Genomic DNA, 25,439 nt, shown 5'->3' on the forward strand with positions numbered 1-25,439 from the left:
CTGTGCTTTGGATTAGACAGGGTTAGGAGGAGAGTACTATGCAGTATAGCCTACATTTTTATCAGTGTGTACAAAAACACAAAATAGTGGGGTTTCTGTGACATTTTCACACATGTACGAAATGCACTTTTATCACATTCACCCCTTGTTACCCTCTAGTAACAAGCTCTTCTTCCATTTCCGTGACCCTCATTCTATTCCATAATAATATACAGCTTCTACTTTCATATCTTTTGCCCTAGATGTAAGCAATAATGAACAATACCTGTTTTTCCAAGTCTGACTTGCTTCGATAACATTATCATGATCATCTTTGGTTTCAGATATTTTACTGAAAGTAATGTGACTTCTTTAGAATCAATGAAACTTCATAGTGGGCATAGGCATGTGTGCATGTGCATATAAACACAGATATATCTGTGAATAGTTGTTGGGAGCAGTGAGACCCCAGATCCTGAATTTCTTGTAATCCCCTGATCTGAGTGCCTACAGCTGCTCTGAGCACAAGACCTTCAGGAGTTCCTGATGGCAGGAGAGCGGTTTCTGGTGGGTTTGGCTGGGGCGTGGCTATCTCTATATAAGCTGCCTCTGGACACAATAAAGGGGGCATTCTTGGGGAATTCAAGGATGACCCATGTCGCTATCTCTCTGTCTGTGTCTGTGCATTTTAACCTCCAGCCCCCTTGCCCAAAGCTCGCGAACTGGGTGCCAGCGCAAAGAGCGCAAACACGGGGGTGTGGTGTGCGGCAAATAGTGTCACAATAAACTCAGATGAACAAGTGACTGTGTTGTATACTGATTTAGGCATATGTCTATGAAAATAGTATAGCTAGATCACATGGTAGTTCTAGTTAGTTTTTTTTTTTTTTTTTTAGAAATTTCTGTGGGCTTAAAACATTCACTTCCAGAGGGAAGAGTGAGACCCATCAGGCTCAGGGGCCAAGAATGTCTCAAAGTGCTCAAGGCTCTTGCCAGAGATTTTCAAAGCAGCAAAATACCTGCTGGGGTAAGGAGACTTTCCTATGAGCTGACTGCAAGTGGTCCAGAGAGCTAGGCAAATGCAGCTTCTGTGACTCATCACCTCTGCTTGGGTGGGTTTTTAAGTGATGCAGCTATCTTTGAGTCATCCATGCTCACATAAATAAATCATCATCTGTGTTCTTATATGCAATTCCAGTAAGCTCACTAGGTCACTAAACTAGACTTGTGTAGAGTTTGGTCTGCTGACAGAGCCCTATGTAGAATGGACAAGCATTTGTTCACATCTCCCCAGGGAAAGTTCATACAAACATCTCCATAGTGATTTCCATAATTTACATCCAACAATATAGAACATGGATTGTTTCCTGCCCACTCACCTTATCCTTACCTGCATTTGCTTCTACAACATTTATAAAGTAGTGTTTATTTCTCTAAAGCAAGCAAAACTAGTCTGTAGTAATTAAAGCCTTTTTAGGGGGAACACTTTTTACTCTCCATGGGGTCTTAAGCAATCAAAATCCCTTAAGGCAATGAACTCCAACCATTCATTTCACAGAAGCTGTGTCTTAAGTAGAACGTGGGCCCCTCAAATGCACTTCTCCAAGTACTTTGTAATATTGAACTCATTGTATCCTACTTTAACTATGATCAGTTGTGAATTTTTAAAATTGTACAGGCATTTGTTTAATCTGTTTTTTTTTTTTCTGTGATGGTTTGTGGTTTATGTCCTCCCTATAGAAAGAGATCTGCTGCTTGATGCCGGGTTCCAAAGACTAATCCAGAGTCAGGAATTCATCGCCCATGCACTTTTCTGACCCTATGGGCAATGTTCTTCACCTCATCTAGAGACCAGATGATGACATGTGGATATATCCACACATGCTCTCTCCAGTGACATTAGAAACAGTGAATCACAGGCGTCTATCTCTGCCATTGGTGGGGAAAAGGGTTCAGCAGGAAAGATGTTTGCTGCCATGCCACAGAACACAGCATGGAAAGAGACAATGGACTCCTCTGAAGATTGTCATCAACATCAACATGTGCACTTGAATGTGTGTACCACACACACACACACTAAATAAATAAGTAGTATGTATATAAGTAATGTGGAAAAGTGGGAAGTAATAATTAGGTCTGTTGCACTGTGGAATCATAGTTGGGAATTGGGAATCATATCAACCTGGCCATGAATGTGACTCCAAGATACTTACTGGTTTAGCCAAGAATTCTTAGTACTACCTATTATTTTATGAATTTTTGAAATTTGTTTTTCTTGTTCCTGACCCAACCCAAAACTTAAAATTCACATCCTTTTGAAAACTGGGAGCAAAGCTCATGTGCTTTAGTCTTAGGGCCAGGCCACTTTGGAATGTTACAGTTCTTCACAGCTCAGTTCCTCCATCAGCAGCATAGACCACACTCAGGAAGTCTGGGACAAGCACATTTAGGAAAAAAATTGTACATGTCAAAAAGTGTTTTGTTTTGTTTCAGGAGCATGGGCCTGAGAAACAGTACATGTCAGAACTGAATCTTGACATTGTCTCAAGAATATGATTTGTGCATCCCAGAGAAAGATGGCATGCTTGTAATACCATAGTTCAGATTTTCAAACAGAGCAGTAAATGCCAAGCTGCCATGCATGACTGTAGCACTTCTCCCACACTCCACACTCTCAGCCAGACAATTAAGTCATCATGATCTTTTGCTGCAGCCTGCAGGAATCATGCAGTGATATTTTAGCTGATAGAGCAAAAGGCTTGCCCACCAGAATGAATGTGTTCTGATGGAGTTGAACCCAGATTTGCAAGGAGCTAGACCTACCACCTTTTTGTACATCGGCTGTTCTTACATTAGATCTCCTGTGAAGCCATAAGCACTTTCCCTTGGTGCAAGATTCAGCAGGGTATGGATTATTGACCACGATTCTTTCCCATATACTGGTATAATGGGTCACCCCCTCCCTACTCTATGGAACCTCCGGTGGGAAATTCAGTAATGCAGTCAATAACCTTGCTTCCCACAACCATATCTCCTCTCTGTTCCCTGAGATACATCAGAAGCCACCTCCCTGCGACTATCTTCCATTTGGCAGGACATGTAGTCATGAAAGGAGTCTTTCATATAGATCACATTTGGGACCTTCAAAGATAAAGGGACATTCAAGCTTAGAGAATTTCCTTTGTTTTGTGTGTGTATATAAACTGAAAACTTTACCGAATAGAAGAGGATAGCAGAAGAATAAAGACACTGATGCAGAAAAGTACATAGCAGAGAGTTCATTTTTACCCTCAGATTTTTTTAAGTCTTGAGCTTGCTGTGAGTTTTCTTCTCAATCCTGAGGGGACACTGAGACTGGCACTCGTTAGTCTCCTAATCTTTCTCATTGACAGTTCAGGAAACGTACTGGGCCATGGCCTCTCAAGACAAGGCAGTTTTTAAATGTCATTGTTGTTGTTTTCCTAAAATTAAAAATTAAAAACCACTTTCCTAGATCTTTTCAGCCATTGTTGGGATCCAAGACAAATGCTCTGAGTCATAGATATTGGCAGTATGCAAGCTTCTTTTTATATCTGGAGTCCACAGTTTCTGATTCGCAGGCTAGGTTTCCTATGTAACTTTCCCTATACTTAGTTCCAGTACCTGGGAAGTACCTGCCATTGGTTGGTGTCATGAGAAAGCTAGGATCATTTCAAATAGATCACTGCCTGTGCTATCAAACAGCCAACCCATAATTGTCACAGTATATGCATGCTCTTTTCCCAGGAGGTTGTGCGAGGCTTTGTTTTCTAACCACCACAACGCTTCCCATGTGCTCTGCTACCTCAGAATCACCTCCCCAAACAGCGCCATCAGTTTCATCTGGAATCCCTGTCTTCTATGCACTCTATCCTAGCCCACTGCTACACGAGTTCAGCAGCTTTCCATCGCTCTAGCAAAATACCCAAGGCAATCAAACCATTTAACTCATGTCTGAGAAGAAAAAGAAGCAGAGGGATGTTGTAAACGCATCTTTAATATTCTCCAGCAGAGGAGAGGAGAGAGACCAGCATCTTCCAATGCACTCCGTGGGTTCACCCCTGCTCACCTACATGCTCCCCCATAAGCCCAGCCTCCCTGAACTATCAACAAGAGCCCTTGGGAGACATTTAAAATCTAAACATAGTCCACATAAGACCTAAAAAATAAAGCTTAAGAAAAAAAGAGGGCTCCTAGACCCATAAAAATGAGAGCCAAGCACATCTTCTTGGTAGCTGCAATTTTTCAGCTGACTTTCCACACATCCTTGCTGCCAGGGAAGCAAATGCCATGAGAACCTCTTCAGTCAATAGCCTTTAAGGTATCAGCCCACTGTGGGCATGGGCTCATGTACTATAAATGCAGATGAAAAGCATGCATACTCCTCTTGGCTGCTGGATTCAGTTCCAGCTCCCAGCACACATTGAAGACTGTGGATCACTAGTCTTTCTCTGAGTTTATCCTCAGATATATAAACCTTTGCTATACTCCATTCCAGGCTATTGTGGAACTTTTGTATTCCAACAAATTGGCACCTATCATCTGAGGCATGGGTCCACATAAGACCTAAAAAAAAAAAAAAGCTTAAGAAAAAAAGACGGCTCCTAGACCCACAAAAATGGGAGGCAAGCACAGCTTCTTGGTAGCTGCAATTTTTCAGATAGGCTTTGTTTGCTGACTGCAAATTTAAGGTCAATTTTATTATATGTATTTCTGTTCTTTAAGGTATTATGTTTAGACAGCTCATTTACAATGTAATGTATAATTAAAAATTGTAGATTATTAGGTAGTCACTTATAATAGTTAAGCTTGTAGTCATCATAGGTTTTATAGGTGCATAGAGACTATATTCCACATATACAGGTAATCTTCAACCACTTCAAAGAACTGTAAAATATGGCATTTAAATAACTTAGGATTTTGTTTATGTAAGACACTATTGCTCCTGACAGCCCCAATCTATTTCTGAGAGAAATATTGGGCACCAAAGACACTTTGCTTGGAGCTTTTTTTCCTCTAAGCAAAACTGGTTTTTGGACAAAGAGTCCCTGCCTCAATTACTGACAAAATGCACAGTATCTAGACTGGACAAACAGGATACAAGAAAAAAAGACTACCAAAAGCATGCCAAGACAGGGTAAGATAGTTTTGAAAAATTTTCTAACTCTGAAAATGATCTGTCAGTGCCTCTAGGCCTTAGCCAAAGTTGGTTGACCCAACATTGCAAGTGAGACGTTGGGTGATTGCCCAGGTAGCCAGTTGTCTTTATCATTTCTTGCACCTTTTAAAAGTTGCTTGATTGCACTTTCTGTTTACTCAAGTAATATTATTTTACTTCTCAGGTCTTTAATTGGGTTAAAGACTAGATAGTCATAGTTACTTTCCTCTCATGACTTAGCCAAGCCATTTTTAATATAAGACTTAGACTTTTAGGATAACTATTGAAATGTTTAGCATATGCTTCTTGTTTGATGCTGTTCATGCTGGTTGTAATTCTAATTTTCATGTATGTTTTTGCCTTTTCTTTCCCCTGGCTAATACTTGATATTTGTTCTTATTGTATATAGTTTTGTATTAGGTCTAGAACTCTATTATTTAGACAACAGGGGGAGATGCTGTGGGAACTCCTTCAGCCAATAGCCTTTAAGTACCAGCCTACTTTGGACATGGTCTCATGTACTATAAATGCAGATAAAAAGCATGTAGGGTCTCTTGGCACAGCAGGCACTCTCATTCATAGAACCATTTCCTTAGACCTAAATTTTAACTAATTATTCACTAAATCTCTAAAGTTAAAAAAAATCTGACTCACAAAATGGAAGCTCATGTCATCTCACTGCGACTCAATTACACGTTAAGCTTAGTGCTCAGTGATCTGGGACGTCATCTCATGCAATTCCATCAGAAGCCATACTGGGCATGAATTTTTAAAATTTGTCTTAAAGAAGATGTAATTGATGTTTGCTTAATGGGGGATAAAAAGACTAATGATAGTATAAAAATCAGTGGCCAATGAGAGACAACAGCCATGAACACAGTTGTGAGGCAAATCTTAGCAGCAACTTCAGAACAATGCTTCCAGTCACAAAGCTACCTGAGTCTGCAGAGAGGAAACATGGTGGCTCCACACAGTCTAATGGAGGAATATTTCCGGGGGGGAGGGGAGGTCTGATCTATTGTTGCACCTGAGATGAAGATGTTTCATAGATTCATCTTGTACTGTGTTTCATTGAGATTGGTTGTGAGTCTCCAGGTTTCTTTTGCAGGAGGCTTGTTTTCATCTGCTGGTGGCTCTATTACTATTTGGTATCCAATGGAATTGGAATTCCATTACCAATAAATTTTGTATGTCTGAGGTCGGTGACATAGGCACCTTATTCTTTGGCTCTGTTTTTCAATTATCCTCACCATGTTTGACAAAATGAAACCACAAAAAATCTGTCTTACTCTGATGCAGTTTGAGCTGCTTTAACACGTAAATGATTTCTGAAAGCTTGTGCTGAATCTATTTCCATGATCGACTTCTATTATCAAATTTAAGCAATATCCAAGTGGAAAAATAACCCTGATCCCCAGAGGCAAAGAATATAGCATGTAGGAATTTAGCACCCTTGAACCTTATCCTGTTAACTGTGAGGATTGGTGTGGGCATGGCCAGCTCACTGTGGGTGGTGCCACCTTCAGCTGGTGGTCCTGAGTGCTATAAGAAAGCAGGTTGGGCATATCTGAAGAGCAAGCCAGCAAGCAGCACACATCCACAGTCTCTGTGTCAGCTCCTGTATCCAAGGTTCCTGCCCTAACTTCCTTTAATGATGAACTGTGTTGCTTAAGTGTAAGTGAAATAAACCCTTCCCTCCCTAAGTTGGTTTTGGTCCTGGTGTTTCATCACATCAATAAAACCCTAACTAAGACAGAACTTGAAATAATTTCCTTTAAATCACACCACATTGTATGTTACCCTTGCCTGCTTTAGTATTTAACACGAGCAATCTGATATTGGTGACTATTTGATAGTTTTAACATACAATTTAAAAATTGTGCCAGAGAAATAGTTCAGTTGATAGAGGTATCTGCTGCTAAATCTAACAACCTGAATTCCCCGCCCCCAGGTTCCACATGGTGGAAGGGAAGCAACAACTTCTGATCATTGTCCTCTGACCCTCATATGTAAGCAATGGCATGCACATGGCCAAACATACAAACATGCAAACAAAATAAGACTGTAATGAAAACAAAAGAAACAAGGTGTGACTGATGAATGGAGAAAGAAGCAATAGGGAACAAATTGTCTGCCATGATCTGGCCTGTAGCACTGAATAGCCACAACATAAATCTCCCACTGCTGCTCATGGGTACCTTTTCTGCAAACACAGCAGTTCATCCCTTACCCCAAGCCCATAGGAAGCAGTCAGATATGGGAGAGTGAGTCTACACCAAATGAAAACATGGCAGCTAAGTTTGCATGGCATCTAGGTCTGGAACACTAGGTCTGTGAGCCATCTAGAAAATTATAAGGGCAATATGCCACCATGATGTCACACATTGCTGTCTGTACACCACTATGGTGCCAACATTGCTGACTATATGCAAGCAATACCTTCTATCCAATCCCAGTGGAAATCATACTCTTGGAATTTCACTTTTGAAGATTAATTTTCCAAAATAACTGCTAATGTTATTATAACAAACTAGTGTGTATTTTCTATCTGAAGTAATTAATAGCTTCTAATTTTCTTTTCAGCACATCCTCCTTACTCCCCTAAATGTTATGTGTTGTCTGTGTGAACATTTTAGTTTATGGAGGAAAATTTTCTCAGAATCATTGACTGTGATAATGAGGTTCTCCAGATATGCTCAGCTGGGGCGCATGGGCTACTGTATCACAGGATAGCTATTAATGTGATCAACAAAGCTTAATAAAATTGTGTAAAATATTTTTTGCATTTTTTAGTAACTTGTGTTCTTGACCGTGAGTTTTGCAGATGACAAGGACATGTCCTCTTATGCTGTCAAAATTAGACACAGTAGACACAGGTATGAGAGATGATGAGTCAATTGGTAGAGTGATATGTATAATTACAGCTTCAGTATTTACCTAGAATGTGAATATTCCAAACAGTTTTTACAATGCCATTTTCCCCTGTTTTCCTTTTTGGCAAAATTTCCTGATGGCCCATGGGGACCTCCAAAGCCGGAACAGCCTGTGAATTAAACTAAAAACATTGGACACACTGCAATTCACTTGAAGTGACCAGACAGCAATTTGTTGTGCTACAAATTACTTTATGACTTCATTTGAATTTAGATCATTTCTGTTGCCTTGCACATGGTGCCAACAGCGTTTTGTTCTGGAAGGAAAGTACCTGATACCTGCCAACGTGGAGAGAGGTCACATTCATGACACCTGAGGTTTTCTTTTGAATGGTAATATTCACTATAGAAATATGGCCTTTGTGAGTTACAGCAATACAAAAACATCAGCAAAAGAAATATTAGGAAGTTTACCTGTTTTATTGGGGGAAATGATTTAGAACCAGTTATGTTTAACAATAAAGATATTGTTACACTCAAAACAGAAATGTAACTATGACTAAATGCTTTAAATAACAAAATATGAGAAGAATGCCTATACAGAGAGCACATTGGCAGGCTTGAAAATATAGGTAATACTTGATTTCTGACAGGGCTTGAGAGTGGGTGGATGGCCATGATGATGCCACTTCCTCTTAAGATTCTCAGAAACTTAAGATAGTTCCTGAAAGGAGCACTTCACATAGCCACAAAAAAAAAAGAAAAAAAAACAGCATCATGAGAGAAGTTTAGTGACTGCAAAACAAATACTATAAAATATCCTACATATTTTAAGTAACAAGAAGTAATATAAGTAAAACAATAAGCTTAAACTGTCTTGAAATATGAATATCTTGACATAAAGCTGTATACTCAGTGTTTCTGCACAGAACTGTTCTAAAAGTATACAAACTTAAAATTTGCTTATAATACTAAAATCTAAACCTACAGCTCTGAAATAGTAGGACTGATTAAACTACAATACTATTGAGTAGTTTATAGCCATTGAAATATTCAGAAATGCTTTCAGTGATATTGTATATGTTAAGAGAAGAAGCAAAATAAAGCTAGATGTGTCTTGTGATCTAATCTATTAATTTTTAAGTTATGGTTAAGTCTGAAAGTCTTCCAAAAACTTAAATTCAGACATGCATTGAGAACTAAGAATGCCTGCCAAACCTATTATTAAGCCTCTCATATTTGATTCCTGATTAATTACCATTTTGGCACATGTATCTGGCCATAGATCTATTAGAATAAGAAAACAGCTCAGCTGAACACTTTGTTGATATAAATTCATAGATATAACTTAAATTATATGCCCCTGCAAGCCGAGGAATTCATGCAAGAGTGGGTTGAAGTGCAGTTTATTTTCTCAAGCATGGTAAATCGCTCCAGATAAGTAAAGTTATTTTGTGTATATTTATCAGAGATTTTTCATTCCTCTCAGAAAGAAGAAAATTTGTTGCCAGGGTTTCTGTCCTGCCTGGTTTCTGTCCTCCCATCAGGTCCTTCAGCCATTTAGCCCCCAAAGAAATCACACAGAGGTCTACATTAATTATAAACTGATTTTCCCATTAGCTCAGGATTCTTATTAACTAATTCTTATAACTTATATTAGCCCATTATTCTTATCTATGTTAGCCACATGGCTCAGTACCTTTTTCAGCGAGGCAGTCACATCTTCCTTCTTCGGTGTCTGGGCAGGACTGCCTAGAAATGAGCTTCCTTCTTCCCAGAATTCTCCTGTTCTCATTGTTCTACCTCTACTTCCTGTCTAGTTGTCCCACCTATACTTTCTGCCTTGCTACTGGCCAATCAGCATTTATTTAAAACATAATTGACCAAATACAGACCGTGGTCCCACACCAAAAATTTACATTCTAGATATTTGCTTTCTTGCCTTTGACATAGGAAGAATACAGAAGTAAACTCTAGCTGTCTAAGCACCTGAGTGAAAAGGTGTCCAGAACATCTTTGAACTGAGCATTCTCTGCTCCAGACCCTTGTCTATGGAGTCAGTCATTCAGACATGCTCTCAGTAGCTCTCTGAAGACAAAAAGATTACAGTTTCTAAAAACTGCTTAACTTAAAACAGGAGAGCGTGTGTCAGTGCTTTTAAAACCCAAAGTTGATTTTTAATAGTGGAAAGACTAAAAGTTGGCAAATAAAGTTTGAATGTTTAGAAAATTAAAATAGTTTCCAAAAGTATGCTGGCTTTAGGAGAGAGACAACCTTCCAAATACGCTGTCTTCTCTTCATCCTTAAGAAGTAGATCTAGAGCAAGGGTGACATTCACTTCTGAATTAGATGATTCTCTGTATTGCCACACAGTAGTCGAACAACCCTTGTAGAAATCAACACTGTCTTTATTTACTCATCTGCATTACAGTCTAACGATAACAAAAGCCTGGCAGGAGTTCTTCCATTTCATACAGCTTAGGAACATTTTTCATGTACCTAACACAAGTCTTTTCTTTCGTAACGCAACTGCTATAAGTCAAATTGATTCAATTTAATTAACAAGCATTTATGCAGTGCCCAACTGTGCACAGCACTGTATGAGACATATAAAAGAGTGAGATATGATCCCTGCTCCTAAACAGCTATGGTCTAGACAGGAAAGATTCATCATGCATGCAAGAGACAATAACCACCATGAAAAATCACAGAAAATCAGTACAGATGCTACACTGAAGATACAGATGCAACATTCTAAGGAACCCCATTAGGAGAGTGTCACGAAATAGGAAAAAATTGGGAATAGATGCTATCTGGACAAGGGAATTGGGGGAAGTGAGTTGAGAATTGGCAAGAGAACAGTCTGACCACTCACGGCCAGTAGGAGGTTAAAGAGGAGGAGCAAAGTCAAAGGGCAACAAAAGCCTGAAAGTCTGGAGGGATGGGAGGTTAGCTCAGCTCTGGAAAGGGATGCTCTGAGTTACGAGAGGAGACACTACCCAGGCAACAGCACAAGGCAAGAAGGGCTCTGCGTGCTGCCGTTCAGTGAACTCAAACGTTAGATAAACATAATGTTTAAATGACACTATAAACTAAAGCCCCGACTGAAGGCATGATTTCCTAATCTCAACAACAACAACAAAAGCAAAGAACAAACACAAACTACAGCAAAACCCAAACTACAACAATCAAATTTCAGGAATATACATTGGAGGTTAAATGAGGAGACTCTGACAGGACACCAGTCATTAATGCTATCTTCTTTTCTTGAATTCATAAAGGGCCAGCTTGTCTAAGAACCACATGCCTCCTTATGGTGATAAACTACTGTTAAGCCGGCACTGCAGGGAATATCAAATTACATGTGATAAATATCTCCTGAAAAGCATTTTTTCTTTCATACTGAATCCAGTTGTAAATACAAAGGTGCTGGGCATATCTGAGGGCTGATGGATAGAAATACAAAAAACGGAAAGATGTCATATTTTTAAAGTGAGCCAAGTCTCTTTAAATTAGTATTATATGAATATGACATTTATGTGGGTGAGAAAGACATCAACTTTATCATATCAATGAAGTAATAAGAAGAGTATACATAAAGCAGTGAACCAACCAATGGTCACAACGAATATTTCATTTAGATAGTTCCAAATTTGGAGGGGAAAATGGTGCTATTATATTCCCATGACCAATGGAAGAAACTAAAAAATAGTCCATATAAGGAAATGTTGACTTTTTAAAAAGTATCCTTTAAAATTGATACATTTAAAAATATTAATTATACTCAGTAATTTGTATCACTAGATCACGCACCCACTTAAACTCAGTTTGAGAACATGTGGGGGAAGTAAGAAAGAAAGTATCATAACCCACAGAAATACAGAATATGAGATTCTTCTTGCTCAAGGAGAGCTGATGAGCCCTTCGTAGATGCTCGAAGTTATGGCCTTGATGACCCTGCAGTGGTAGCATACAGGGCAGTGGTTCCCCAGTGCTAGGTCACTGGCCCTTCCCATCTTGTTCACTATATTCATAAAGAGAAGTGAAGAGTACTTCGGAGCCTCCCAGGTTGTTTGCTGAAGTTACTGGCCACCACCAGCTGCAGCTGTTTAAAACAAGAGAAAGAGAGATAAAATATAGGCAAATAAAAATTCAGCTATCAGTGCACATAATGATTCTAAATGAGGTAGTTTAAAATCTATTATCTTTCCAGTTTGTTCCACTTTAATACAATATTTGGAATTTTGTAGTCAAAATATCTCTACGTCATTTTACAAAGTTCTCACAAATTCTAAGGAAAGAAGAATACAAGTGATTCTTATTTGGTCCACAATGACTTTATGCAATAAATATAGAAACCCATTTCATTTAATCTTTTCAGATAAAAGTTTCTTTTGTCATTAGACACTCAGTGCACATTTCTCAATAACTATCAACATTATGGGAACCAGATAACTATCATGTTATACATTATAGCATCATTTTAAGCAATAAAGATAATAAAGATAATAGTAAATCTTAACTAGAATTTATGTCATAGAAATCATGTCTTTCCACTCACAATTTTAAAAACTAATCTAGTAACCTTAATTGCATAGACACACTATATTAGGATGCTTCTAATCCTTCATCTTTCAATAAAAATAGGCAGTGCTCACCAATCCCCTAAGGCAAACTGCATCCCAGTAGGTAAACACTCTCTGAGTAATTGTGTGGATTAAGCAGAATCATTATGGAGAAAAAAATGAACTCACTTCCCTCTTAGCACAGGATAATATTTGCCTAAACTGCGAAGGAGAGTGCACTGGACTGAACAAGCAGAACCTTTGGGAGGCAAGGTGAATGCCTGCCATGGAGGAGAGATCAGAAGCACCTGAGAGCTGGGGAACAGGAAAACTAATGGGTAAACAAGAAACTTGTCAGTCAGAACAAACAGAAATACTAAACCAGTGGGGGGGAAAGTAGATGAGAAGAAATGGAATTTACACAGAAAAATTCCCAACGATACAGTGATCAGGAACAGCATCTTCTAGAAACTAAAATGCAAGGTAAGGATGGGGTTTCAGGTATCTAAGAGGCAGTCGAAAGATGGATGAGGAGGATGGTGATACATTCGAGTTATCCCAGGACTTCAGAAGCTGAAGCTGGCAGATGGCGAGTTCCAGACTCAAGACCAGTCTTGAGAAACCTAGAAAGTTTGAGACCAGTCTGAGCTACAAAATGAGACCCTGCTTCAAAAAACCAACAAATAAAACAAAAGACAATCAGAGTCTCAGATCAATTTCCCTTCTTAGCACCAATGTGTAACTTCTCATACGAGCAGAAGATTGGGGGACTTTCTTTTTCTTCCTGGAAAAAGTAAAATACAAGTGTTCAGGATCTAGAAAACTACAAGGAGTTCCACAGTGAAGACAAGAAGCTCACATGAGTGATTTATAAGCTTGAAGTTGAGACCCACCCACACCCTCATCCCCCCCCCCCCCATTTGCTAGGCTGACATTTAGTGCTGATTTTTCTGGGACAGAAAAACTTAAATATACTGACAGGGTTTCATGAGGTTCTTTGCCCATATTCCATTCATATACTCTTAGCATGCAAATTTGATTTGGACTTTGGATGTCAGGAGCCATAGACAAACAGAGGGAAGGTTTTAATGGTGACCAATGTCAGAGGAAAACAAAGCAGCTTAGAGAAAAGAGACTAGAAAAAGCTCAGAAACTTCAAAATGAGGAATTAGTATTTTCATGAAAAGAAGATATTACTATTTTTAAAAAGAATGGGATGTCATTTAGAAGCTAAAATAATTTGGCAAAAGTCAAGTTATGATGGCTAAAGTAAAAAGACCAAGAGAAATTTTAAAAATTAAAGCTAAGAAAAGCAGTAATTGTTAAAGTAAAAGGACATAGAATAAGAAATAAATAGGAATTTTACAAACTTGTCCAAGATGCCAAATATTAGGAATTCCACAAGTAGGAAATGGATAGAAAGAAATCACTAACAAGTAAATCGAGAAAATTGCATGCAGTTAAAGTGCCTGAATTTCCAGAGTGGTGGGGCCTTCTACAACAGAGACAGAATGCAGAAGAGTGTAATTGGATGAGTAGCAGAAATTTAGATATTGGATTGGTGAGATATAGAAAAATATTAATTATTTTTGAGAAAATTAGTATAGGAAATAATAATATCCCAATCCAAACGAGTAACATGAGCAGAATGCTTAGAGAGTGGATGTGAAGAGAGCCAAATCCTTATTTGCATTGGAATCAATAATTAATTAACAATAAAAAGAAGAGGTAAAGAAATAGCAAAAATGTGCCATTTGAAGATGAGTACCTCAAGAACCAAGTAAGAGAGCTAGAAAAGTTTGTCTTGGTGTAGTTGGGTTGGGAAGCTGAGAGCGGAAGACAACTGTCTAGAGTAGGGGAAAAGGGCTGATTTGTAACTTTGTAAAAGAGTTCATAATCCTGTGCATCTCTGCAGTGCTCCTCTGTAGCAAGACTAGTCTGCAACCTGTACTACACCGTCTTCAATCACGTCAACTTCTCGTGATTCCTCTTACATTTCTGCATGCTGGGAGAAAATAAATAGCTTTAAAACTTTAAGTTTAAAGGAGACAAGAAAGCAATGTCTTGAGTCGTGCTCTTTAGAGCCATCCAGCAGTTTTTCCCTTTTCTTAAACTGTTGGGACCTCCTCAGTGCGTTTTATGTACATCAGGAAGCTGAACAGGCCTATCTTCTGCAACAAGTCCTCACTGGCTGCAACCACCTATCAGTAACTCTTGCCCAGATCCAGTTACTGACTGAGGGGTCACAGGTTATGACCCAAGTGGGCTTGATCTTAAATGACAGAATCCCACAGAATTTCAAGGAAAGAAATTTCCTCATCATTCCCAGGAAGCTATTCAAATTTAAGGCTCAGTTCTCTTGGGAGTTAATATGTGGGCAAGGACTTGGATGTGGATCATCCAATAGCACCCTGGTAGACGTCAGCTCCAGTGAAAGCAGCCTGCTCTCAATTGAGTCACAAGGAAGTGGACTCAGTGTTGAGCACACTCTCATTGCAGACTTTAAGTGAAGATCCAGACATGTGATCCCAACGACTCGAGAGGATGATGCAGGAGAATAGCAATTTCAAGGCCACCTGGGCTCCACTGTGAGTTTAAGACCAGCCTGATCAACTTAGACCTTGCCTCAAAAATCTTGAAAAAGACAAGAATGAACAAAAAACAGAAACACCAGTTTGCATGGAATTTCAGCTCAATGACAGATCTTGCTCAAAACTTACAAGGCTTTGGAGTTTCAACCTCCAGTTTCAGCAAAGCAAAAGACAAGTGCTCCACAGATTTACAGGGCCAAGTTCATGTGCTTTAATAGGTGTCTCTTTTTAAAATTAAATCAATTGTTGAATATTTTTCAAAATTGCTAACAAGAGATTAATGTTCTACTACTAGAAAGAATTTATTAAAAAGCTATGAGTTAGGAAAGATTTTGTTCAAGTTGTTCAGTATCTTTTTACTATCACTGTGTTGGTGGTGGAGGTTGTGGTGCTGGATCAAGACCCATCATTAGTTTTTGCCAATAAAAGTACCCTTTATTTGAACAATGATGCACTGCCTTATTTTCAGGGGGTTAGGTCTAACTTCACCACCGTAGATACACAAATCCTAGCTGTAATACTCTTGACTAGTGATGGTAAATAAAAAGTCTTTATGCCCCGTACGTTTGTAAGTTATTTTTGTGAGTTATTTATACCATTTAGTTGGTTACATCTGTAGATGCAGTCACTCAGCAGTTAGACGTATATTTTAAACACTGAGGAGATTTAAAAGGCAGTATAGTTAGCCTGATAACATACAACTGCTATCCTAGTTGTTTGGTAGGTCAAGTCCAGAAGGTTGCAAATCCAAGGAAAGCCTTGGCTGCAGAGCGAATACAAGGGCAGCCTTAAAAAATCAGTGATAGTCCATTCCCAAATAAGCAAATAAAAAGTCTGAGGACACAGTTTTGTGTAGGTTGATCCTGGGGTTAAGCCTCAGTGTTAAGAAAATAATAAAAGTGAAATGTGATAGGATAGAAAAAACTTCTAATGCTGACTATGATGAGTTCAGAAGGGGATTCTTTGGTAGCTCCCAATTTCCCCACGTTTAAAATTAGTCAAAGGAAGCCCTAATGCATTTGCTACTTGCATATGACCAGAGGAAGTATTTATCATTTTCTGTCAGGTGTTAAGATCACTTTTTCACCTGGGCCCCTAAGTTTACACTGTTGAATTTTTGCATCCTTTTTTCTAACCACCTCCCACGGAAGAGAAATCAACATCTTGGATAGAAACTTAGGAAGATTTAAGACGATGGATGGTGGGAACCATGGAAAGAGCTATTGGGGGCAACGATGCACTGGCCATCAAACGCTTCATGTGGAGGAAGGAAGAGTATACTCTTTAGGAACACTAAACATCCAAACAAAACATATCACCAACCTGCTCGAGCAGCTGCCATTTTCTTGTTTCGCATTTTGTTCTCCAAAGCTTGCTACACAATAAAAAGGGAGAAAAGAGTACATTCAGATTTCTTCTAATTGACATTGGTAAAGATGTTATAAAATATACGTATATAGTATATATAATTATATTGTACCATTTTCATCTTCTTTTTTAGATCCAGATTTGCTGCTTTCTGGCCCTTGGCGGTAGCATTGAGATAATAGATGGTCAAACTAAATTAAAATATAAAATAGAATAAAATAAAATTGATGACATTTCTAAGTTTCCTATTATTCTCCTTAAGACTATACTAACCAATGATAGCATGAAATGGGACACAAGGTACTTTCTACTCAAAGGGTGATATTCTGAATGTAAGAACTGAGGTCCAGAGAAGTAAAGTGGTATACTTAGAACCCATGTTTGGAGATGTCCATTTACTCAGCATTGAGGATGAAGTGAGAGGATTTCATGTTCACTGGCTAGGGTACATTGGAAGTTCAAGGTCAGGTAAGGAAACAGAGTGAGACCTTGGGAGTAGAGTAGCAGGTCACGCGTCTAACATGAGAAAAGCTATAGGTTCAATCCCTAATATGACTAAATGAAGCACAGGTAAAATTAGACAATGACTAGGGTGAAGCCAGAAAGCTGACCCAAAGGTTTTAGATTATGCCACCTAGTATGCTATCCATCGTTCCACAAGGCCCAGTGTTAGCTTCTTGGAAGTGTATTATCATCAGTTTAAATTATAATTACAGTCACCTTCTGAACAATGGCAAGAGCCTCAATGAAAACAGCAGGTCTTCTGAAGTTTAGGGAACAGGCTGAATGTTTGAACTTGCTTTTTGGCCTTTAGCCTTTACAACCAAGAATAAAATCCTCAAGGGCATAACTTCATTAACATGGAGTTTCCCCCCATAGAACACAACGTTTGCCTTTCTTCCTCCCTCAAAAAGAAACTGTTTCACCAAGGAATAATTTTGGATTTTAAATGGCATTTACATTTCTAGAAAAAGCAAATTCCAGCTCAACGATTCTGACAAAATAAATATCCTCATTTTCTCTTTGGGCAAAATGAACCAGCAAAGGGGAACTGTAGTAAAGAGGAAAGAGAGCTGGTGCTGGCCCCACTACAAATAACTGGAGATTAAACACATTTTCTCTGCCCACCCACATGCCAGAGAATATCCTTTATGAGCCATCTGGTGCTGGCAGCATAATTATTGACACGGTTTAGTTGGGTTTATCTCTTCTGTGGTTAGCTAGAGCTTGCCTGAAATTACATATAGGAAAACATCTGGGGCAGCATCTGGCATGAGCTTGTGTGTGTGTGTGTGTGTGTGTGTGTGTGTGTGTGTGTGTGTGTGTGTAGAATAAGAATTTTCTTGGAAAAGTTTTTGGACATAGGTAAATGTAAAGTTCTCAGTTCTGGGATTCCTTAAGCCTCTTAACTGGGTGTGCCTCACATTTTCACTGACAGCACCTACAGAAAACTAACCCAAACACTATGTGAATACCGAAAACAATCCAAGTGGCTTTAATATAGTCTACTGGGAAATTCAAAATGCTTGTAACATTCTCTAATTAATGGTAATTAAAAAATTCAAGTCGATTGTTGGGGCATCTTAAAGAAGAACATGGGGCAATGGAGTTTGGGGAAAAACATCAGTAGTAAACTGCAATTTGAATTTAAAGTCCACGGTCTTAAAGCAAAATTTAACCTTTTCAAGAAAATCTTTTTAACCCTTGTGCTGGCACGTTCCCTCTCTGTCAAGAACTGTGAAACTATGGCTCAGACATCAGAGTCGGCACCCCAGAGTGTTTTCTTTACTTCTTATACCAAGGATGTTCTTTGCATCTTTAGATGTTCAACTGTATGTCACGACCAATTCTGTCTATCCTCCTATACTATCTACTTCTGCATCGCTAAGAGTATGCCATAAGCCTGCCTGATGTGCCAATTTTTTGCTGTTGGGTCATAAGTGTCCTAGGACAGCTACAGATGAGACTCCACACCTGTGTAGTCTACAGTGTCGTGTTTGCTGTGTCCGCTGTTTTTGGACACCCTTGAACCATTCCCAACAAGCAAATTTTAGACCTTCTGGCAGTCCCACTGATTCCAAACTTTTGTTGGTGCAAATGAACAGAAGGAACCAAAGTAAGAGGGGCAGGCGAGTCTTTGTCCCACTGATCAACCACTTCATTCAGGAGCAGATCATCCATGTGCTAATGACAATGTGATTAGTGCAGCTACTCCTTATGATCATTGTGGGAAAAATGAGTCACTCTGGGGTCCCTAAAACAGGAGTAGCATAAAGTCCTGAGGAAGTCTGGCAGATCTTTAGAGACAGGCATTCTAATACTGTTGTCCCTTTGCTTAATAGCAAATCTCACAATAAGTTATGAATGTAGTAGCAAAAGCTGCCCTTTGGGGTCTGTATGCCTATCTGTCTGTCTGTCTGTGTCAGACAAGATCTCCTTTGTACTATTAAAGAAACTGAACCAAAGGCCACAAAATCCTTATTAATATGCTCTCAGAAACCGCACTCTCAAGAAATTGTGGAGAAAGAAAATCAATTCAAGGGCCACCTGGCAAATGATGTTTCTAAGAAGCATAACCAGCGCTGATTTTTAATCAAGCTCTGTGACATACGACTGTAACATTTGTTACTGTTGCAGGAGCTCTGAGTTGCTATCTCTCCCACCTGGAAGCTGCTGCCATAGAAACGATGTGGCCACAGAATTTCCTGGGGTCTGCCTAGGTCCTGCTTTACCATGTTAGTATGAAGCTCACTTGGAAACGACCATGTCAGTCATGTTTGTTCATTTATAGAAGTGAAGATGGGCCTTGTTCTCAACCCTTTCTGTGACTATGGCCATGAACCTGGCCATGAGGAACAGTAACGATAACTGAGTCAGCATTCAGCTTGTTTTGCTCATTTCATGTTTAGATTCAATCCTCCATATCAACCTTGTAAAGACAGCATCCCTAGAAGTGACTTCATGCTTGCTGCCACTGACCCAAAGCAACAATGATTCCAGGAGGGTCTGGCTGGTAAAGAGGAGAGTATCTCTCCTAGTTCTTCCAGAAGACGAATATTTTATACTGCTCAAGCCCAAAGTGAAAGGAAAATAGGGACAAAATCCTTCAGCTAAATGTTCTTTTATAAATCACTGTGACTTTTCGGGGATACCCTGGGGTAACTGGGGAACGCGCTGCTCCTCTGATTCTGTTACTGCAAATGCATAGTTATTGACAACCCGCTAAGGAAAAAAAAAAGAATGGGGTAGGTTTTTTTTTTTTTAATGTTCCTTTGGTCTTTAGCCCTGAAATATGGCCTAGGGGTCCCCAAGGGAATATTAACACAGAGGCTCCTAATTTCTGTATTCACAGCCATCTGCTTTATGGAACAAGAGGTGGGGGCCATGCCGCGAAGGGGAATTCAACATGCTGATTAGATTTAGCGCTTAGCACTCATGTTTCCCTTGCTTTAGCTGTTTACTGATAATTATTTTGGTTACTTGGGAACAAATCTTATAATCCTAGGGAGGCAGAGACAGATGCAGATGGCTGTGAATCGCATCCAGCAGGAGCAGAAGATGACTTGCGCCGTTCAGCGCCTACCATCATGCAGTCAGCAAAGAATTTGGAGGAGAAGGGGCTCAAATGGAGACGGAGAATAAACACATACGCCATCACCAGAACGACAGCAATGACCAGCCCGGGGTTAGAGAGCTGTCGCAGGATCTTCGCCATCCAGCTTGGGAAATCATGTTCCAGGGTCTCGCCAATGACTTCAAACATCCTGTTTTTACCACTGGTGGTGGTAGAGGGGGGTTGAATTTAAAACAAAGGTAAAACACGGCTACAGTGAGATAAGAAGCTATTTCTCCAACACTGCAAAGGTTCTCTTGTGGGTTAAGGATCTGATAGTGAGCTGCCCATCTAACACTCTGACCACATCTTGTTAACTAAAGGGTACAATATGAACAGAGCAGTCTCATCTTAGTACACACAGAGAAGCAAAGTATTTAGGAAAAATTACTCACAGCTTCAGAAGAATTTTTAATAATGTACTTCTAAAATTTTGATTGAGTGGTATTGTATGTGTAGCAATTCAAACGCTCCCAAGACAGCTGCTCTGGGAGGACGCTCTCTCTGAACTCGGTATTCAGTACACTCGGTTTTTAATTGGCTTTGGAAATGAACACGAGAAATAGACTGGAGGGATAAAATGGGCAAATAATCCAACATCTCATTCCACACCACGGCTTCTACTCATCGCCCAGCTGACATCATTTATCAGAGATCTAAGTGGCAGCTGCACTCCTGAAGGAGGAGCCTTGCACACACAGATCCCTCATGCTGGACAGCTCCCAGTGCGGACCCCCTGAGGGTTTAGGGTCTAGGAAAATCAGCTCCTCTGAACTAGAACGGTGAGAGCAGCAAGCTTTCACTTAGTGTGGAATGCCTAGAGTCGGTGAAGTACTCACGGTGCCAAGTTGCTTCCTTTGAATATGTATATTGATCCTACTATAAAATGCTGTAATTCACAGAAAAGTGAAACAGGCATGTTTTCAGTTATGTTAGTATAGTATTACATATGTTTATTTTTGGTTTTTAATCTTTTGATATTTAAGCAAAATGGATATGCCCCACAATCGCCAGATCAGATGGAGTTTTTTCCCCCACTTCAGATTGGATAAATACTGTCTTTCAAGAGACAAGGTGTAACCCCAAGTAGTTATCAGACTATGGATTACAGTGTTTTCCTTTACAACAGACAGATAAGAGCTGACTCTAAAATCTAACTGAAAGGGACTAATGGCGACAACAATGTCAAGCACTGTGCTCACTGTTAAAACTCCACATGCTTGGATCTAGTGTATGACCTCAGATTGAGACCTCTGAACATGAACAAATGAACACGAACAAGCATGAACAAATGCCAACATGCTTGCTGTTATTGTGTTAGGTCTGTGGGAGAATGAGCAGCATTTAATGGATAAATATGTCTATTTTTTTATGCCGTATAGGATGATTGCTTTATAGGAAAAATATAAAATTGATACAATGTAAAAAGAAGGTCAGAAGAACTGAAGAACTATAGACTGTTCAGAATTATTGATGAAGACAGGAAGAGGCTATTAGATTGGAGGAAACATGGTTGAACATTTAGAAACATTTTCCTCATATTGTTATCAAAGAAATAGTTTTTAAATTACCAACAACTTATATTAAATCCTTTAAATAATGATTTTAACAATTTTCTAGAAAACTTAGCAGAATGTGTTGGGAAAGTCCAGCAAATAGTTTTGCTGGGTAGGTAAGCGGGCTATATATATATATATCTTAGCTGAAGACACACCAATAACCTGAGAACAACCAGGCAGCATTAGTGTCCTCAAATTCAAATCTGAGGTCAAAATTCAAGTTTCATATTAACCTCTTTTAAATGCATTGTTGCTGGCTTGCTGCCCGGCCCAGGTACCAGATGTGGTCTAGGAACCTTCGCTTGGCAGAAGGGTAACACTGCAACACCCAGTTCCTAAGGGTAGCAAACCACAGGCCTTGTGATTGTCTCATTCTAGAACAAAGTAGCCTTTCTGACCTTTGGAGTAGGGGCAGAGGGAGCTGAGCATTGGCTTGCTCCACAGGAAGGAAGTTGCAGGAAAGCTACGAGAAAACAGCAAACCTCTTTCTGATGCCCACTGTCAACATGTGGTGCTTTCTGATCTCAAAAATAACAATATTGATAGTCATTGCACCTAAATGTGTCAATCAGAAATTTATGGTAAAAGTCACATACTATGCCATTTTTGCCGTCCCTTGTTTCCTAGTAAAAATCGGTGTTAAGTTGGTTTTGCTGAGGAACCCAAGAAACCAGAAAGCCAGAGGGAATGCAACTTCTAAAATTGTATAATCATTGCATGTTTCTGCATGGTAATTCAAGTCTGGACCCAGCTTGGCATTTAGATTTCCCTCACTTTGCATAAAAGTGCTGGGGAGGATGAAGATCAACTTTCTAGTAAAAGGTAAAAACATCTTTATAATGTACCTTAGATACAAACTCACATGGGTAAGTTTCATTAATGGTAGACTTTTTAATGGCTTGTTATTGGAATTTTGCTTTTGGGTTAATATGTCAGCTTCAAGACTGCAATTTCCTATTTCATCTCCAGATGTCACTGTCTGCATTATTTATTTCAGTCTACTTACCAACAGATAAGTGAGCATATGTATGCTTGCACATGTACGCTCAAGTGTACAAGCAAACACATAGAGAAACAGAGAGAGATGTACAAGGCTTATCAGTCAGTTTCCCAAGTCTGATAGATACAAGGTAATTCTGAACTATTTTAGGAACAATAACTGAGGGGAATTAGTGGTGTGAAAACATAGTAAATAAATCTTAGTCTTAGGCAACAAACATTCTGACTTGAGAAATCCCTTGGGTGTGACAACACAAAGGGAAAATTGTATTTGACCATTAGAGCATTGGGTCTAGCATTTACAAGACTTACTGCCTTTACACCCTCTTCACATCAAATGCATGCCTACGAGAAACAACATGTAGAGGGGACTTGTGGGTTCATGAGTAACTTTGAGAAAATGAAATCCTGTCCTCAGGATCCCAAAGACACTGTTTCTTGATGTGTATTTCAGCTAGCTTTAATGAGTCGAAGTGCTTTCTGAATCTTGATTATTGATTGGAGTGACACATGGGTAGAAAAATTGTGAAAGGAGCATACCAGTTTTCAATTTATGAAGTCCCTTTGGATCACAATATATACAACTCTCTTTCAATGTGCATCATTATTTAATAGCGATTCCACCTCTTATTTAATCAATGGGAAATAATTTTTTTCAAGGTCCGCATGAAATCTAACCAAAGCCGATTTATGTGTGGATCTAATGATGCTATAGCATCAGGAAAACACTCATGTTTGCACTAGCATAGTCAAATGTTGCTCTTGGCTCTCCCAAATATGGAAACAGCAATACTTAGCATCTATATTGTATCCTTACAAAATATTTCCCCTTTATGACTCTCAAGAGAGACAATAGATGGGAAATTGTCTGAGATGTTCCATGTCACATGATGACATGACTACCAAAGAATCTCATTTCTACCAATGACAAATGTCATATTTTTTAAAAGCCAGTACAGTGAATGACCAACCCTTTTTTCAACCCAAAATAAATACTATGTTCAAGTCAAATCTGAAATATGAGAGACCTGAAAGGCCCACAATCAAAGGATGGCGGGAGGGAGACGATCATGTAGAGAACTGGCATGGTAGACAGGAAAAGGATGAGCAGCAGCATGCCAAGGTAGAAGTTGTTGGATCTGGAAGCTTTAAAGACTCTGGCCTCAGGAACATTGCAGCACATCACAGCCCAGCACTGGAAATACATGGATGTGTGGAGCCTGAGGATGTTGATACCTGGAAGGCTCGGGGCAAAAAAGGAGCCCATCCTAGAAAGAAATGAGAACACTGCTCAATTACAAGTCCAACATCAAGTTGCACACAACCTGTTCATTTTACATTGCTCCTCTTACCAAAATCAAAAACCATGTTGTTAGACACAACCATAAATACCACGTCTATAAATAGTCCCATTTAGAAAAAAAAATAGCTCGTTTAGTTTGATGAGAAAGATCATTTGCACAGTAATCTGAGTTTCAATATATCAATAAAAACCAGAAAGAACACTATACTTACTCACAGAGTAGAGACTATTTTTTGAACTGTCCCAAGTATAATAAAATCTTTATTTTATAATAAAATCTTTATATTTTTTGAACTTTAGTTTTAATAATTTGTACTTCTTAAGTGCACATAGTAACTGTTTAACTAAGTGTGGTTACTTTTAATTGTCACCCCAACACAAGCTAGTATCAGCTGGGAAAAAAATATCAATCAGAGATTATTTAGATCAGGCTGACTTGTGGGTATGTCTGTGGAGAATTATCTTGATTATATTAATTTGGAAAGACCCGCACACTATGGATGGCACCATCCCCTAGGCAAGAAATCTGAACTAAAATAATATGAGCATGTGTATTTATATATTCATTCATTGTTTTCTGCTTTGTATTATAGACAGAATATGACTAGCTTTTTTAAGTTCCTGCTACCTTGACATCCCTGATATGATGGACTGTCATCCAGAATTGTGAGCTATAATAAGTCATTGGACCTGTAAATTGCTTTTGTAAGTATATTTTAATCACAACAGGGAGAAAAACAGAGAAATTAAGGCGGTGAAATTTTTGTATACTTAAGAAACATTTTTTAAGTAGGAAGAAGTTATCTTATTGCACTTTAACCATCCTAAAGTTAATCCTTTCCTTTGAAAAGTGAAATCTTGCCACAATTGCAATTATCTTGCTTGTAGGATGCCAAGCAACAAATCTGAATAATGTCATAATGAACTGACTGCAAACTTTGTAAGAAGTTATTTTTTAATGGGAAGATAGATTTTAAAACATCACTGTGTACCTTAGCTACACATCACTGTGTAACTAGCAAGAGAGAAGTCGGGATTTTTAAAAAGAGAATAAGTTACCAATTGTTCCAGTTAATTAGAATTACAAAGCTTAGCACCTGGACTGATCAGGTCCACCTTGTTCTAAAACTCAGGGTTGTATATGTGACTTGTTTGGACCAATAAAAGATGATTACATATAAGATCCCTCAGTGCTGGCAGAAAAGTTGACCAGTCCTATGTGGTTTTGTGTTCTCTTCCAACTGCCCTGAGGGTAATGTTCCAGGTAGAGGCTATTCCATCAGCAAGCACTTCTAAAGTAAGGATAAGGCATGGTATCAGAGCTCTCCCTCAGCTTACACCAGATATTTTATTGCTCTTGTTGTGAAGATGAGAGGGGTTGTGTTTCATTTATGTACAACCTGAGCCCAAGAT

General features: G+C 39.0%; 1 protein-coding gene across 1 annotated transcript in view; it reads right to left on the reverse strand.

Moving 5' to 3' along the window:
- Window positions 1-12,027: 12,027 nt before the first annotated feature.
- The window catches only part of Tmc1 (transmembrane channel like 1), a 104,565-nt gene continuing 91,153 nt past the window's right edge, over window positions 12,028-25,439 (reverse strand). The window contains exons 16-21 of the mRNA XM_005352239.1: window positions 23,752-23,991; window positions 20,203-20,328; window positions 16,665-16,743; window positions 16,508-16,559; window positions 12,783-12,924; window positions 12,028-12,133 (exon numbers count right to left, since the gene is read on the reverse strand). Coding sequence (XP_005352296.1) covers window positions 12,028-12,133; window positions 12,783-12,924; window positions 16,508-16,559; window positions 16,665-16,743; window positions 20,203-20,328; window positions 23,752-23,991 — 745 coding nt within the window. The remainder of the gene's footprint in view (window positions 12,134-12,782; window positions 12,925-16,507; window positions 16,560-16,664; window positions 16,744-20,202; window positions 20,329-23,751; window positions 23,992-25,439) is intronic.

The sequence above is a fragment of the Microtus ochrogaster genome, chromosome 8 (assembly GCF_000317375.1).
Source record: "Microtus ochrogaster isolate Prairie Vole_2 chromosome 8, MicOch1.0, whole genome shotgun sequence".
NCBI classification, from domain to species: Eukaryota; Metazoa; Chordata; class Mammalia; order Rodentia; family Cricetidae; genus Microtus; species Microtus ochrogaster.